Consider the following 17,225-nt stretch of genomic DNA (forward strand, 5'->3'; position numbering starts at 1 on the left):
CATCACCTGGCAAAGCTCGAGACTGAGCTCAGGCTGATGCACCACTCTGCCAAAGCTCGAAGACTGAGCTTGGTGGTTGCATCGCCTGGCAGAGCTCGGAACTTGAGCTCTGGCGGTGCAACCTCTTGGCTGGAGCGGTTGCACCTCCCAGCCGTGCAGCCCTGGCGGTTGCACCTCCTGGCTGGGGCGGTTGCACCTCCCAGCCCCTCAGCCCAGGCGGTTGCACCTCCTGGCTGGGGCGGTTGCACCTCTCAACCCCTCAGCCCAGGCGGTTGCACCTCCTGGCTGGGGCGGTTGCACCTCCTGGTGCAATCAGGGTCCGAATGGTTCACTCCATTCGACCCACTTGAATCTTTTCAGGGGCCCAATTGCCCCAAGATTAAGCTAATGGGATCACCTCCCATTTTCCTGCTTAATCATCGTGCTAACTACGATTATCTCTAAGACAACTTCTGCAGCTTGCTCCGATGCGTCAATCGCTTCTTCCGGCGAGTTTCCGGCCAACTTCCGTCGATCAACCGACAACCCTCGGTGATCCTTCTGCGGACATCCGGCATACTCCTGGACTTTGCGACGATCCACTTGGCGAGTTCCGACGAGCTTCGCTTGGCAAGCTTCTGGACTTCTCGGATCTGTTCTCTCTGAACCTCCGACGACCGTCCGAACTTCCGTCGAACTCTCGAACTCCCAACGTGATCATGATCTTGACTCCGGGGCAACTCCTGCTGCTTGTCTTAATCTCATCGTAGTTAATCCTGCACACTTATCTCAACACATAGATTAGATAACAAATGACAATTGACTTCATCATCAAAATCCGAGATTCAACAATATATACATATATAATAAGACTAAAAGTATAGTATTATATTAATAAAAAATTAAATAATCAAAATGATATATATTTGATTCTTAAAATAATCAAATGATATATAGGGGATGGATCTGATTTACAACTTCACAAAATTAAGTTTGGAACTGATTTGGTATCTATCTTCTTAACAAATTTTGATCAGTTTGACTCATACACATTATTCAATCTTAATATAATATTAGAGTCAAAGTTAATGGTTAAATGTTGATCGTAGTCGGATGGAAAAAAAAAAAAAAAACCAAATTACTATTTGAAATAGAGATGAAAATGATAATTATAAGTTAATATTAACTCGTTTAATTGACATTTTCATAAGATATATATATATATATATACTCTTCAACCTTTAATATCACATGAAATATGAGGTTTCAATAATAATGTAGTGGACTACGAACATATTCCATAATTGGTAAATTAACATTGAATCTGATTGAGGTAGACTCACATATGTAATAAACAAATGCAAGCGTCTATATCTACTAAATCTTAACTTTGCCTTATAAGAGAAGCTCAAGACCATCGAGGGTTCAAAATCTGAATTAATACATTAAACATTGGTTTTGATGATGATATAGCGTACTCTCGGATTTAAAATCTCAATCGACATATTAAACATTTAAAATATTGACCTAACCCTTTTACTAAAGATTGAGGGTTTGAAATCTTATCCGACATATTTTGAAGTACCAAACCAACTTATTAGAGGTTAAATATTTAAAATCTAATCTACTATATAAAGAAGATATTAACTAACTTAGTTGATAAAGATTTTGATAGTTTATTATAAGTTTTTGGTTTTGAATCTCACCTTCATCACTTATCCTTTGTAAAAAAAGAAAAAGAAAAATTAAACATTTTTTTTTATAACTTTTACTTATTATATAGTATATAGACTCTTTCTCTTCACTAATAAATGAAACCTAGGTTAGATTATATGTATTAAAATTAATGGTCAATAGAAAAAAGAATCTAATTTCGGAAGATTACTTCTTAGGTGATTTTTTTTCTAAATTCGATGCTCTCGCCTATATAATAATATGTTCTCTTTGAGTTTTAATTATTCATCTTCAAAACCATCGGTCGGTAGGAAGAGAAGAGAAAGCTCTTTTCTCTCTCTCTCTCTCTCTCTCTCTCTCTCTCTCTCTATATATATATATATATATATATATATATATACACACACGTAATAATATTGTGTTCAACTCTAAATCTACAATAATTTTATATTTGAATCCTAGTTAAATATTTTGTATAATAGATTATTTTCACAACATGAGGTTTCGCTTACATATGCAATATCATCAATCAAATTTGCATTCAGAAAATTCACAAAAAAAAAAAAATTGAAACAATCATAACGAGCTGTGATATGGATTAAAGAAGGGATTTCGAAACTGCTCTGTTGATCTAAATTATGAACACATTTTTATACTGTTCAGGAAGTTCTAAGAAAAAATGAGGCTGTTTGCGGAAGGCAAAGGAGAATGTTTATGGGATAAATGTAATCTCTGTGTGATTATTGGTTTTCTTGGAGGGTTGCATTGGGAATCGAACAAGAATGGAACTCATCAAAATCGAAATCGAAATTAATCAACGATTTTAGAATTTTAAATTGAATAAGAACCACATCGAATTTGATATTCTGAATGAATTAAAAAAACATAAATTAAAAAAAATGAAGATTCCGAACTGACGTTTTTTATGATTCCGAAATCGAAAATATTTGGAATTGATCCGATTCCAATTTTATTTTTCACTAAACCAGAAGGAATTCGGTTGAAAGAGTTATTCCAAAAGCAAATTATTTTGGTGGTAACTCTTTTGTTCTTATTAATTTGATGACAAATAGTATATTTCTCCTGTGAAGGTGAAAGAAAGACCCCTCTCTTGGTTGCTCAGCAAAGGAGAAAAAGAGATGCATGGAATACATTGGGATACAAATGAGAATCCATTTACATTCCTTTATATATGGTGTCAATTCAGGCTAAGTACTCACTCAGGGCAGTAAAATGGCTTGTGTGGAATCCAAAACTCTCAAAGCTTTGTTTCCGTCGGCATCACTGTGGCAAACCACATCAACACTTGAGATCTTTACAGACCCAAATAATTTATGGGATTCCTTTCATCAAAATAATTAGTTATAGTTTCATAAACGAAGGAAGTCAGTAATAGCTTGCGATGCCTATATATAAGAGTTTGAAGAGAAAGAAATGAAATAAGAGAACAAGTTATTGATCATCTTTCTGGTTACATCATAATCCTCTTATATAGTTAAAGAAAATCTAATCGATCTAATAAACTAAGGAATCGAGCAAAATATATGACGATCATATCCCCGTTTAATACAGTAGTTTTAACAAAGGCATCCAATTTAATTCCTAAAAATAAGGACAAATTATTTGTCGTTTTATCATGAATTAGTTCCTTTCGGTTACAAGTTATGTCGGTTGGAATATTACACAAAATTTATGATTAAATAGGTTTTTTATTTAACAAATTTAGTAAAGATATGAATCTTGGCATAGTTGAAGTCAAAGTTTTCTATAAATATAAATAGGGGGCTTATACATATAAGAAGGAGAAGTGACAAAATAGAGTCAAAAGAGATCATTGGATCTTTTAGAGATTGTAAGTTATTATCATTATTAAGAGTTTTTATTTTTTTGAAGTATTTATGTTCTTCTCATGATATGTTATCTCTTATCTATGATTCTTTATATTCATCATCTTTTTGAGAAACTTTTCAACAGTGTATGTATATATATATATATATATAAGAGTTAGAAAAATATTTTCTATAGGAAATTATCATATAATTGAAATAGTCATTACCGATCTCAAGAAAATGTGATAGACCTAATAATAAGAACCTCAAATTGCTTAATCTACTAATTGTCTCAAAAGATTGTCTATATATAAAATGCTATAAAAAGGAATCAAAATAAATGTTCCTTGTCATGTCATTGGACCTCTAGTAATATATATTTAAAAACCCAATAATTAGACTAAACAATCCAATACCAATTATTAATTATCATTGGAGAAAAGCTACTTCAATCAAGACCACAACATCTTGTGAATTTACATGAAGTATATTACAGTTGTCCACTCATCAATGTTCCTACAAATCCATAGATGCATGCTCTTGAGGAATGCTTTCATTCGGAGAGCTTGCAAGCCATGTACATGTCAGTTGTCATGATTCAATTATATGTTAGGGTTTATGCGCAGCACACAAATTAAACAGATTGTGAAGATGTTAATTCTTTTCCTATAAGGATAATTATATGCTTCCAACAGCCATGAAATCAATGAACCTGACATGAGTTCCCTTCTTCTCCTTCCCATCTTCTTCTCTCTTTCTTCCCAAATGCTCCTGAGTGCTGTCAGAGTCACTGTTTACTTGGAGGAAGTCATAGAACTCCATCGAGTTATCTCTATCTGCAATCAGACCATCATGCTAAGTAGATTAAAATGCCTAATTACACCAAGTGTTTCCGATGAAAAAACCTGTAGAATATGTTACCTTCATGCATGTCAAGGTGAGAATCCTCATGCTGAGAGTGATGAACCGTGACAGATGTTCTATCAGACTCCTCGATCATGGAAACCATATTTCTCGGCTCAAGCTTTCTTTTCTTGCATCTCTGAGACTGCTCCTCGTCGACGAAGTTACCATGAAGCTGAGACCGTTCTTTGTGCTTCCGTGCCATGATCACATGCCAATGGTTCTTCACGGCGTTATCGGTGCGTCCGGGGAATAGGCGTGCGATGATAGCCCACCTGTTTCCATAGATCTGGTGAGCGGCGAGCAGCAGCTGGTCTTCCTCCTCCGTGAAAGGATTCTTGTTGATCCTTGGATCCAGTTGATTGTACCATCTCAACCTACAGCTCTTTCCTGATTGAAATGGTTGAGTGGAAACATTATCAGAACGAACCGTAGAGAGAGAGAGACCAAACGCAGGGGCACAGAGATAATATACTGCACCTGATCTACCCTGAAGCATCTCGGCGATGGCGTTCCAGTTATGAGGGCCATATTTGGCAACCAATTCCGTGAGCTTCGCGTCCTCTGCAGGCCTCCAGTGACCTTTGGTGCACATCTCTCGACAATCAGTATGCCTTCGGTGGAAAAGAAGATCGCAGAGGTGGAGATAGTGGGGTGACATATAAAATGCGATGGAGAGTTTCTAGTTAGAGAGTTACGGATAGTTACATGCACCGGTGGTTGAATGGTACGTGTAGACTAAAGGGTTGTGGTTCACACAAAGTGGGGTGTGGAGGGGGAAAAGATTAGAGAGAGAGAGAGAGATAGAGAGGGGGTTGCTTGGGTGGGTGAATTCTGTTCCTCTTTCAACATCTCTCCTCTCTAACCTACAACGTTTACTTGAGAACCAACCATCATCTTCCCCAGCACTACACTGAGGACATGCATTAGTAAACACATATTGGTCACCAACACCGGGCAAGGAAAGTATACAGTATTGGCATTAATTTCATGCAGATGGATATATGCAGTGAAAGAAGCAGTAGTTGTAGATCGTCTTCAGGTATGCACTGCAACGATGGCAGAAATGGAAGTTGTCTTCCCGACGCAAGAACTTGGTCCAAAGTCTCACCTCCCTCGCCAACCAATCAGCATCAGCAGCTAAGCTTATCACGAAACACTACATTCCTTGCATGGGTGACAACCACCGGACCCATTTCGTCAAACGTTTGATGAAATGCCCGTGTCGAAAAAGATACGAGTAATAAGGTCATTTACTTATACAAATGATTAGTGCTTTCACCGATATATCCACCAAATGCAAGACTTATGGAGTATAAAGGGTTTATTTTAGTTGTTATGGTTTTGATCGTAGACTACTTGAGTTTTTATGGTTTACTCATATTTTAAATAATATTTATATTTTTAAAAATATAATATATAAGCTTATTCTGAGTTAGTCTATTTGTGTGACATACTAACTCATAATAAACTATTAATATAATGATATATATAATTTAAATAAAAAATTTAATTTTAATCGATGCGATTTCGGTCAACCACTTAAGCCCTTATAATTTTATTTGTGTCTAAAATAACTCTTATATTTTAATAAATGTAGCATATAAGCTCCTCATATTAAGTTCGAATTGACAAACATTAAAGTCTGCTTACGTAATATGCTGACTCGTAATAAATTATTTAATATAATAATATATATAATTTATTATATATATATATATATATATATATATTATCTAGGAAAAGGAAGTGATGGAGACCATAATGATAGACAAACGAAGAAAGAGAGGTAGAGGTAAGAGAAGTGAAAGAGATATAACAACAAACGACAAACGAACTCGAATCTAATACAAATAAGAAATTCTCCGATCCAATTTATTTGTTCAAATTTTAAAAATATTCTCTTAACTTTGACACAACATCAATTTTTTTTATTAACTTTATTCCAACACAAAGATTATATAAATAAATCTATTTTATTTTACATATTGTCACTAACAATTCAAGCCCGAAGGTAAATTGATCCTGATAATATCTATAGCTGTTGTATGTGATGCATTTATGATGCTTCATGTTTGAATATATGCCTAACAGTTCAAGTTTTGAGATTTATGACAATCCAATCAAATGATTTACTAACGTATCATAATAGGTTTTGAGTACGAATCACATGATCCATTTCACTAAGGTATCTGTCCATTTCAATTTCACCGGTTTTCAATCAATACTTGTATGTTTTTCTCTGCAATTGGTTTGAATCTCTTCAATTAACTATAGTTATCATTGAGGTGAAAGGGATATTAATTTTCTTCCGCATGCTATATGATCCACCATATGCATTAAATAGATTAGTCATAAAGCTGCTAGATTTGACTAAGATAAATATATGTTGTTAGACACGAGAACAAATCAGATGGTGGTAATCTTGTGTCAGCATAATAGGTGCCTTTGAATGCATAAAATAATGGTACCAGTAGAACCCCCTCCTAAGGTTCTTTGTGATTAGAATATTGGAACACTTGCAGTCAAGTTCTTATGTCACTATCATATTTTCCTTTGGCAAGAAACACTCAATGTGTCATTTCAAGCTATCCTTTTACATCTCCATTGCTTTGTATACAAATCAAGCTCTAGTGAATGTCTCGAAATTAAATAGGGTTCTTAGCAAGAAAGGATATGCTAAAATAATCAAGTTGGTAACTCTTTTAACCTTGTTTGTTTAGGTCTTCACTACATCAAAATAGGCATATTTTGTCGTGTCTAATTTATGCCCATGACATGATCACATTGTTAGGTTAAACAATAGAAGATGAGCAATGACAATGTCTACAAATTGTACAGCATCCATCACATGAAAGACATGAACTGAATTGAATGGGAATCAATGGCCTAAATATCATAAAAACAAAGCCAACATTAGTTCCTTACTCTTTCTCATACATCCAAAATTTTCATTTACCAACAAAGAACTTGACCTTTAACCTCCAAAGCAGAATCAAGCCATGCGCTGTCCCAGAAAAGATCAGATACATAATTACAAACAAATTTGAAGTTCAATTGAAGTCAACATTTCCGATTTCACATCTCGGGATATCTGCACACTGAAATCATCTATGAACAACAGCACATAATTTCATACTTATTCCCACAATAGGCCGATGTCATTCCTTCAAATCCTTAGTTTCCACAAATGTCATACTTATTCCCACAATAGGCCGATGTCACATTAATTTTGTGGTTTCAGAGGGCATGACTTGGCAGCACATACACATACAGCAGAGCATGGTCAGCCATGTGGATGCGTTCTGTCAACTGGTGATTCTTAACCATGTAGGGAGCAGTATGGTTCAAACTGGATTAGCTTTCCAAGGCAGACAACTCAACCTCCTGAGTGCAAGGGCGATATGCAGCAAATGTGTTGTCATTAGAGAAGGAGCCTGGATTGAAACATGTTATTCCAGTATATTTGAAAGCCTTCTGCTCACTCCTGTCACCCAACACTATCTGTAAAACAACAGCATTAAAGTTTGATAACCTTGCACACATGTTTTCGGGTATGCATGACACGAAGAGTTGATACCGTATGTGGAGTTGGATATAATCTAAGGCAGTGATCATAGTTCCAGATGATGGGTTGCACAGTCAGCGGCAAGGGGCAAAGATGACTTTGATGAGTAATAGTGGCTACAAGCTGCAACCAACATATCATCTGAGTGTAACCACTCGCAAATTCCAGTTTTTAGATACAAAAGAGCAAAATAAAAGAAAAATGAAAACTCACATGCTGGAAATAATCACCCGTTTCTGCTGTTGATGGAGGAATCAAACAAGATCGACGCATTCTGTAAAGCAAATCTTGCCGAAAAATAACAATTTCTTGGGTGTAAAATTTAATTCTGCAAATTGCACAATGAGTCACAAATTAAGATTATCAGATGAGCTAGAAACAAGCATATGATTCCATTGCGATGTATACAGAAAGAATAAAAATGGCCTCAAGTGCAGCTTATGACATTGGTTTATGTACCAACTCTTATATCATTTAACAGGAAGTATTAGTCTAAAGCTTGATGGAACATATCATCTAAAGCGAAATGGGATGGTAGTACGTTGATATTCTCCAACCAACTATTCGGTGAGAAAGACAAACTAGCTAATGTTTTTCATGTGGAAAAAATAATTAACAATAGGGCAATTCAATTATCACATAAATCTAACCTGCATGGGTTGCTACGGAAAATAGCACCAGGGATATGCTTTTGCAATTCTTCAGTGAGATGCTTTGGCAGAGCACACCTTGGAAGAACCTTGGATGGACCTACAATGTCAACTTTGTGAGCTTGGATTGCATTAATCTCGGATAAGAGATCACAAATGTTCTCAAATAATCATGTATAGGGAGTATGCATATGAATCATGACATGTGGCAGCACAAAATTTAAGACAATCTGTAGATCATGGGAATTAATAAACTTCCCGACCAGTATAGGCAACAGATACTTAGAGAGGTTATGGTAACAGAATCATGGGACTGGCCCACACCAGAATTGTATCTACAAATTTCAAGTAATAATAGAAGTTAAAGAATATATGGTACCTGCATCATCAGGACCTGGAATAAACAAAAATCTGCTTTGTTCTCTTAGTCTTGGGTGAGAAGCAATCATTTCTCCAAGCTTTGCAAACTGCATTCTGCATTTTGTAATTTATCTGTCATATACTTATTTTTCTGACAAGTGATACTTAGTACAATCATGAAATCTTGCAAATTACATAAGCTCTTTTAGTTAAAGAACATTGTCAAACAATATATTGACCCCCTCATTCGCAGGAGCTTTGTGCACAGGGCTGTCCTTTTCATTAAGATCTTTAGTCGAAGTACATCCAGAAAAGGTTAAAGAGGGTCCTACCTGAGAGTTGAATAAGAATAGAAAGCAAGGTTGCAGGGCCGAGAGCAGAAATTCCCCATCAAGATAAATAAAGAAGGAACCACCTCAACACTTTCATAACCGTCAAAGACCACAGCGAGCTTTTCCATAGTCTTTTCTATCAAATAACAAAGTCCATCATTTTGAGAAGAAAACATTAACCCATTAGATTGAAGAGACTAAGAGATACTGAGTCTACCTCTTCATTGTCCAACCAAACATCTGACAGGACCACAAACATGTCATTTACTGCCTTCTTCTCTAGCCCTAATAATCTGAACTGTTTGACATACGGAACCATTTTTTTGTCAAATTTTGACATATAGAAGATATGCTCGTTACTCATTAAGTAAATCTGGCTGGGAATGATGATTTATATAAAGGGTGCAGATAAGAATACATTTTCTTCGGTTGATAAAACGTCTCCACCGAAGAAGTCAAGCCCCATGTGTAGTGCCAATGATGTTTCTCTATCCTCCAAGGGTGGAAATCCACATGTATTGACCTACAAATCATGCAAAAGTTATGAAATTTAGGTTTGTGCTGTAGTAGGAATCCTTGAGATTTAACTGATGATAAATGAACAAAGATCCAAGTAGCTAGATTATATTATATTAACCAGAAGGCTATTTTCCCAGAGACTTCCAAAGCAGAATGAACATAGCCTCTTCACCTTAGGGTGCAACTCCAAAATCTTGAAACCCCAAATCATTGAGTGTATTGGTGAAGCTATTACCAGAGCTTACTGCATAAGTCTTACAACAATAATTACCAATGTTTATGTGATTTATAATATCAGAAAAGTTTCCCAATTGCTTTTGGGTTTCCACAACAAGCATGCAAACTAACTAAGATTCTTAATTTTTTTTATCTTAACACAATTATAAGTTTGTAAAATTGTGGATCATACAAAAAACCTCTGATTCATCCATTTCATGAAAGAAATACTAGAGAAGCAGAATACAAAAGCTTACGATTTTAAGGAAGCCTCACCTGGAAAATACCATTTGAAAGCAACTCTCCTTCTACTACAACCACAGTGTTCTCAACAAAGAATCCTGAAGTGATTTTGTGATAAAGATTAAGGAAAAGCTAGTTATAACAGCCTTCCTAGATGAGAAAAGACTAAAAGTAATAATCACATAATGTGAAAGGACTGCCACTTTGGCAAATGATACAAATAAATTATAATGACTTGCTGGTTCCAGGGCATCAAGGTGATAAAATTCAGATGCTAATGATCATTGTTGATTGTGTTGCCCTCACAAAAATTCAGCTAGCAAGCAACAGTAACCCCATTACTTGAAAATTTTCAAGTTGCCGGTAACAGATGGATATAACTAAGTTTATCCCACAGAAGAACAGGTTTCGTCTTCTTAAAGCAATAGCAATAACAACTGCTTTTTTATGTTTCTCATTTTTCCCCAGATTATCAGGAAATAAGCATGAACACATATAGCTCAAAGTTAAGGAAGTACAAGGTGATACTGATAGGGTCTGGGAAATATATAACCAGCATTCTGAAAGGTGGTTGTGTCATGGATACAGCCTTTATGACTAAAGTTTGACAGTAGGAAGTCAGATGGTTTATACAATTATTTTGGGTTACCTACAGCCAAGAAGCCAAATTTCATCAACTTATTTTCACTTTTAGTATACAGCATGAATGAGAGGGATATGTACCAAAAGCTTTTAAACTGAACACACTTAATAGTTTATACTAATCCATTATGTTTGAGAATGCCAACTTGTGCTTCTTTCTTGAGTCATTGATGCTCTTCTTATTGTGTAAATATATTTCAGAACTTTTCAGATAATAAGAAGTCTACAATTCAAATTTTGATGTACATCATGAAGGAAAATTGACATCTTATACACTTATTATTCCATGTTGCAAATTGCAGCCTTCTTACTATTCTATATTATGTCCCAGGTTGACGCCCATCGACAATTTTGGAGGATGAGAAAATCAATCCTCATCAAGGCGTAGGACAAACTATCCTTATCAAACACAACATATGGCCCTTTACTGCATATAAATACTGTAGGCAATTTACTTGCAACTAATCTATGAAAAATAAATTGTGAAAGGATATTGAGTTAGATAAATCAATTGGAACAGCAGCAGACAGATCTTCCAAGTAGAACTGGCCTTCTTCCAACTGTGATATCACGCCCATAATCCATCTTCTTCCGGTGCATCCAATCAAAGACTGAATAGGAGTGATCTGCATACAAACAATGAGGAGGCATAAATCAATAGACAGAGATGTAGAATCTAATCCAAGTTTCAGAAAGAGTATGATACCTCACAGCTCTCGGATTCAGTCATTTTGGTGTCAAAAACGGGTTTTGAAAAGAATTTGTCGCGAGCAATCCTCTGAAGCAGTAACTGGTATCGATCCCTATATAGGGCAGCTTTATCACCAGCATCCCCATGGATAGGCAACTTTCCCGTGTGTCTAGAAACAAATGCAACGCGTATAATAGTCCGATTACCATATGTCTCATAAAATTCAACATAAACCAAAGATGCCATTTTTGTCGCAAGTTTAACCTAATAATGCATATAGCCAATGGAACCAGGCAACATTATGTAAAGAAACAAACAAGGAAGAAGGAGGAAATTAAGAACGACGAGATCTTTGAGAATGCCTACTCGTAGAAGACGTTCTTGATGGGATCGTAACGAAACCGAGGGATCACGAACGCATCAATCACCCTGAGGGCGAAGCTGCTGCTGGTGCTGGCGGCGCTGGGGTCGACGGCGGCATCCGCATTGAGCAGGAGGCTAACAACCCGGCGGATTGCCTCCCGATCCAAGATGGACGATTTCACTGTTGATGTAAAAAAAAAACGATTTTTAGGAATCCAGGGGTCAGAACAGAGTGAAAAGATGAAGATGGGATCTCAAATAATAACCAAGGTGAAAGAAACGCACGGGATTGCTTATCGATATCATCGATGAGGAGGTCGAGGTATCCGTCTTCGGCGTCAGGGAAGCGGGCAAGGTAGGCGAGGGTCTCCTCTAGGGCGTCGACCTTGAGGGTGAACCCGCGGAGCTTGAACTTGCGCTGGACCTTCTTCCGAGATCCACTCGGCGCCGCCATGGGGATCTCTCGATGTCCCCTTCTTGCCCTAGGTGGGGAGCGGAAGAAGGCGGGAAGGTTATGAGGAGGAGACTAGGGATCTGCGTAAAGCCATGGCCCAAGCTTTTGTGGAGGTCACCCTTAACCCGACCGGAACTAATCTACCACCGCAAGGTGTTCGACGAAAAGCCTGTAAAGCTTAACGTTTACTCGCGCAATAATACTATAGTGTTATTATTCCCACGCTTCGTGTATATACTATGTAGTATCGTAATCCATTTAGGCAATACGTGTTAAAAGCGTAGATTTGACGAAACGTAGAAATCAGCCCCATGTGACAAAAGGAAGTTTATGTGCTAATTATTAGCATTTATTGCCGATCATATTAACGCAATCCAACGTATCAGCTCACCAAATTGGAGAGCGGGCAATGGCGGGAAAGCGAGAGATGGCGGCAAAACCCAAAAACATTAGCGACACGTGCTGTGCACGTGACAAAATATCATGCGTGTAAGATTATGTTTAATTGTTTTTAAAAAATATAATATATATATATATATGTATATTATAAATATTTAATATATGAATAATATTATTACAAAAAAAAGATTATATGGAGGGATGCTATAGTAATAAATATAATAAATTTTTTTCTTTCATGAAAATATTTAAATTCCCTTGGGAATTTAAATATGATAATAAATAAATCATTTAAATTGGTCTAAGGTTAAGATGATGTTATCATTTTTAGAATTCATATTATCATTTTTATAACCATATTTGTAGTACAGATTAACATATAAGATTTTTTTAATAACTAGATATAAAAATACTATCGATAATTAAATGAAATAAAAAATCTATAATATGGTATTTGATATATAGTTTCATGAATAATAATAAAAATATTTGATTTATTTATTTATTTATTTATTTGATTAGTTATAATTTTCTTTTTGCATAATTGCATATTTATATTAAAATTTTTGAATGACATATTCCTTGGAACATTAGTCATTCAAAGCATTCTTTATATTTGTATAGCTGAGAACGAAGGAGGTGAGATCGACCTGCAATGGCGATTTCCCAAATATCAATTCAATTAGGAGAAGGTTTTCTTCAGATCAGGCGCAATCGATCACATCAACAGTCGGGCCCATCAAACCACCCGACATGACAAATGGTACACATCAAGCCGGACATCGCATATGGCATACAGCACATGTCACGTCCTCCCATCTCAAAATGGGAGCTTTCAATACGCGAGAAAGCGGATCCGCCGTAGGCGGATGCAGTTAGGGGGCGGGAACAAACCCGCTTTTGTCCATTAACTCGTCGGCCGTGTACGTGCATGCCGTACTCCCATCACGACCCCACATCACCATCATCGTCCCCACCCCCGTCCCACTGATTGATGAAGAGCTCCTCTCTCTCCTCCCTCCCTCCCGCTCGTGCCGCACGTGCCGCGTGGGGTCGTAAATGAAATGGATTAACTACGAGCAAAAGAACGGCACCCAAAACAAACAAATGATAATGAAAGAAGAGTCCGCTTTAGTATATAGCAGCCCTATTGGAACCGCTGTGGGGTTTTGCACTGTCCCAAATCGTTACCACTCTCCTCATCCATCCATCTGCTTTTCTCTCCCAATCTCATCTACCATGAGGATCCGGAAGAGGCCAAATCCCTCCTCCTTCCCTTCTTCTTCCATCTCTCGGCCGCCGCCGCCGCCGCCTCCGGTTCCTTCTCTGCTCCCAGATCCATCCTCCTATGTCCATCCAACAGCTGGAACGCCTGATAATAGTGGAGGAGGATATGGTGGGAGAGGTGGAGAGAGGTTGCACTCTGATGGGGATCTAAACATAGACCCCAGTGAGTCGGGGAATCCTCCCCATCCTGATCAGCCCCATGGAAGCAGCAGCGAAGCAGCAGGGAAGGTGCGGTTACTTACTCATCTTCACAACCTTCCTTGTTCTTCTTCTGCATCGACCTGCTGCTTGGTTTCGCTTCTTTGGCGAGATCCCCTTCTTGTTCTCGGGGTCCTGATGGGTGCAATGTGGTGATTGTTGCATAACCCCACCTTGGGATGGGGCTTTTTCGGATTTGCTGCAGGTGTTGAGAAAGGATGCGAAGGAGGAGGACGGCATGGTGGATAGCAACGAGGGATGGAATACCCATGTCAATAGTAATTGCAGGTAGGTAACTATTTGTGCCTCTGCCCCCTTCTTGTCCATAGGAAATGAGTAGCTTTCGCTCGTATTACCATCGCTTGCGGGCAAACCAACACATAAAGAAAAGGCAGCCCCAGTGCTGTTGCTTCTGCCTGTGCATGCCAGGCTGACCCATCATCGCATCCGACCACCATTCTCATCACGCACCCACACGCCCTCCCACATCTCCTCCTCTTTCGGATTCCCATGGCTAGGTATCAGCTCATGAGACGAGTATGAAGAGTTACCGAGATTGGCCTGATGTTGTGAATCTCTAGCAGCTCAAGTGCACCGGTGTCGGCGTGGGAACAGCTTGGAGATGCTGCAACATCGCAGAAGAAAAAGAGAGGAGGAGATGGGATGGACATTGAGAAGAAGCCCAAGGGGAAGGGGAGGGCGAAGACGAGTGACACCCCAGCAAATGGTAGTGCTTGCACTAGAGTCGATGCTAGCGATAGCGGGAGATGCCAAGGTGAGGACAAGGAGGAGGGAGTAGGATGGATGGATGGGAATGGGTCAAATGGGAAGAAGCGGCGGAGCCCAGCGGTGCTGATGGAGGGGTCGCGGTGCAGCCGGGTCAACGGCAGGGGGTGGCGGTGCTGCCAGAAGACGCTCGTCGGCTACTCTCTCTGCGAGCACCATTTGGGGAAGGGGAGGCTGAGGAGCATGGCCAGCGTGCGAGGCCAACTGGGCACGAGCACTGGTAAGCTCAAGCGAAGCAGTGAGCGAACCACTGCTCTCTCGAAACCTTTAGAGGACAAGCAACCACAGCCCGATGACGCGGATGAGATCAAGATGGAAGATGATAAGGAGAAGACGGCCGCACCGAAACGGAAGAAGATCGGCATGGTGAAGGCTCGAAGGATCAGCAGTTTGCTCGACGAAATCAATCGTCCATTGCCATCTTTACTGTCGCAGCCGCCAGAAGATCCGTTCATGCGGATGCCCGATGGCAGCGAGGCAATGGTGTGAAAACATTAGCAGGTGCGTTCAGGTTCTTATCATGGAAGCCACGACCACTGGTGCTTGAAGAACAACTAATCTGCTCCAAATTTTGCTGCGTTTTTCTCTTTGTTTTGGTCATTTCGAAGGAGAATTCGAGTCTCTACTGCTCTTGGTGTTGTTATGTGGATCTGTACGAGGTATCTTTATCTGGTGCAATCTCCAGTCTTGTGGTTTCCTTCTTCATTCGTCCACAGCCCCGATCCCGTAGACCCAATGGCTGTTGATTGGTGCAACTCCATAATATCCATATACTTGCTACCTCTAATTTTGCCATACCACAGCGGTCTTCCCTTTTTTTATATTTCTCAAACCGCATTTCTTATTTGTCATAATCCTAGAAAATATGTCTATATTAATATCTATTTTTGTATGAGCTGATTTATAGTATGTTTTGAGACCATTTATCTCGATTATATAGCTTTTGAATAGATTTACAATGTTTTAATGAAAGTATAAAAGATATTATATATATGAGAGATTAGACCTATCTATAATGCATTATAGAGGGATACATCAGGGATTATGAAGAGAAAAAGGTTTCTATTCCGATAATTACCTCAGGTTGATTCCGGGGTGTGTTGCGGTTGGTAAACAACTCTTTGTCTACTGGCCAAAGTGGGTGATGGGACCCAAGGAATGGTGTGCATGTGGGGGCACTCCTCCCCGCCAGTGAGAGGCGCCACAACCTAGAATGTGAGATTGGGTGGAACGTGACATTTTTGACACTCTCACGGCATCAGACATCTTCGAGCAACGCATCTCCTATTCCACCTGCCCGTGACGCGAGGCAGTAATGGCCTTCCGCCGGTGGATCCCGCATGGCTCCACCCAATCATAAGGCGGGTGGGTGAGTGGTACGACTGACGCCCAATAACTGATCCAATGGATCGGCGTCGGAGCCTCCATGGGGACGCGTGTCCGAAAACAACTAGCACAGATGCAGGGTGGGTCCCGACAATCGATTGACCAATGGCAAAGCAATGAGAGGAGGCCGTGAAGGGCCAGCCAGGCTTTTGTCGTTGCCACTCCAACCATGATGTGTGGCTCCACAAGTGCAGCTCTCTCTCTCTCTCTCTCTCTCTCTCTCTCTCTCTCTAAATTGATTGGGATCTTCTACACCAAATCGGCCAGCTCGATTTTTGATTAATACGATTGATTTATGATAGTGGACATATTATTATTATCTTAAGTTTAAAGATTTTAAATTAGTAAATTATATTTATTGAAGTTAATAGGTTATTTATGAGATTAGATCGTTATAATTAGTATTGGAATCGTATTGATGCAATTGACCAAATCTCAAAACAATTACTGTTGTGTTTGAATCATAATTTAATTAACATAAATTTTTATGTTGAATTCATATACATCCACCTATTAGAGAATAAATATTGATCTAATGGTGATAAACTGAATCACCACCGTTTAAAGAAAAGTTGAATTATATATACCTCGTTTGATTCATAACTTAATAAGCTTAAGCTAACCTTGTATACTAAATTGATGTCTAATCTAATATATTTATAATTTTGACTGATTTAACTCAGATTTATCATTATATTGACTTTAACAATTCATATACTATAAATAGTGATATTTAAAACATTAGT

At 38.4% G+C, this 17,225-nt stretch overlaps 3 protein-coding genes across 4 annotated transcripts; 1 reads left to right on the forward strand and 2 right to left on the reverse strand.

Moving 5' to 3' along the window:
* Positions 1 to 3,970: 3,970 nt before the first annotated feature.
* Positions 3,971 to 5,094, reverse strand: LOC135633030 (transcription factor MYB54-like). Its single transcript, XM_065142073.1, has 3 exons — positions 4,866 to 5,094; positions 4,404 to 4,775; positions 3,971 to 4,318 (listed from the first exon to the last, which is right to left on the reverse strand). Exons 1-3 carry the CDS (start codon positions 5,044 to 5,046, stop codon positions 4,161 to 4,163), a joined length of 711 nt encoding a protein of 236 aa, XP_064998145.1. The 5' UTR covers positions 5,047 to 5,094; the 3' UTR covers positions 3,971 to 4,160.
* A 2,161-nt stretch (positions 5,095 to 7,255) lies between these two features.
* LOC135633457 (DNA polymerase epsilon subunit B-like) lies at positions 7,256 to 12,604 on the reverse strand. Its single transcript, XM_065142913.1, has 13 exons — positions 12,255 to 12,604; positions 11,973 to 12,150; positions 11,622 to 11,775; positions 11,409 to 11,541; positions 10,307 to 10,383; positions 9,714 to 9,818; positions 9,513 to 9,593; positions 9,296 to 9,426; positions 8,983 to 9,077; positions 8,604 to 8,703; positions 8,167 to 8,281; positions 7,966 to 8,076; positions 7,256 to 7,889 (listed from the first exon to the last, which is right to left on the reverse strand). The coding sequence occupies exons 1-13, from the start codon at positions 12,421 to 12,423 to the stop codon at positions 7,743 to 7,745; spliced, it is 1,596 nt and encodes a 531-aa protein (XP_064998985.1). The 5' UTR covers positions 12,424 to 12,604; the 3' UTR covers positions 7,256 to 7,742.
* Positions 12,605 to 13,951: 1,347 nt separating this feature from the next.
* Positions 13,952 to 15,798, forward strand: LOC103977602 (growth-regulating factor 11-like). Of its 2 annotated transcripts, none has more exons than XM_009393164.3 (3): positions 13,952 to 14,337; positions 14,513 to 14,595; positions 14,889 to 15,798. In XM_009393164.3, exons 1-3 carry the CDS (start codon positions 14,062 to 14,064, stop codon positions 15,580 to 15,582), a joined length of 1,053 nt encoding a protein of 350 aa, XP_009391439.3. In that variant the 5' UTR covers positions 13,952 to 14,061; the 3' UTR covers positions 15,583 to 15,798. The 2 variants fall into 2 exon arrangements, with proteins under 2 accessions (XP_009391439.3, XP_009391440.3); XM_009393165.3 differs by having other exon boundaries at positions 13,954 to 14,337; positions 14,892 to 15,798.
* Positions 15,799 to 17,225: the final 1,427 nt, after the last annotated feature.

This window comes from Musa acuminata, chromosome BXJ3-3 (genome assembly GCF_036884655.1).
Source record: "Musa acuminata AAA Group cultivar baxijiao chromosome BXJ3-3, Cavendish_Baxijiao_AAA, whole genome shotgun sequence".
Taxonomy (NCBI): domain Eukaryota; kingdom Viridiplantae; phylum Streptophyta; class Magnoliopsida; order Zingiberales; family Musaceae; genus Musa; species Musa acuminata.

Excerpts from the sequence above, each read along its gene's own strand:
- LOC135633030 (XM_065142073.1), bottom strand. The coding sequence starts at position 5,046 with ATGTCACCCCACTATCTCCACCTCTGCGATCTTCTTTTCCACCGAAGG. Across the intron at positions 4,776-4,865 it reads GATGCTTCAGGGTAGATCAG|GAAAGAGCTGTAGGTTGAGA; the intron begins GTGCAGTATATT and ends CATTTCAATCAG. Across the intron at positions 4,319-4,403 it reads TCACCTTGACATGCATGAAG|ATAGAGATAACTCGATGGAG; the intron begins GTAACATATTCT and ends GTCTGATTGCAG.
- LOC135633457 (XM_065142913.1), bottom strand. The coding sequence starts at position 12,423 with ATGGCGGCGCCGAGTGGATCTCGGAAGAAGGTCCAGCGCAAGTTCAAG. Across the intron at positions 12,151-12,254 it reads TGATATCGATAAGCAATCCC|TGAAATCGTCCATCTTGGAT; the intron begins GTGCGTTTCTTT and ends TTACATCAACAG. Across the intron at positions 7,890-7,965 it reads TATATCCAACTCCACATACG|ATAGTGTTGGGTGACAGGAG; the intron begins GTATCAACTCTT and ends GTTGTTTTACAG.
- LOC103977602 (XM_009393164.3), top strand. The coding sequence starts at position 14,062 with ATGAGGATCCGGAAGAGGCCAAATCCCTCCTCCTTCCCTTCTTCTTCC. Across the intron at positions 14,338-14,512 it reads GCAGCGAAGCAGCAGGGAAG|GTGTTGAGAAAGGATGCGAA; the intron begins GTGCGGTTACTT and ends GATTTGCTGCAG. Across the intron at positions 14,596-14,888 it reads CATGTCAATAGTAATTGCAG|CAGCTCAAGTGCACCGGTGT; the intron begins GTAGGTAACTAT and ends GTGAATCTCTAG.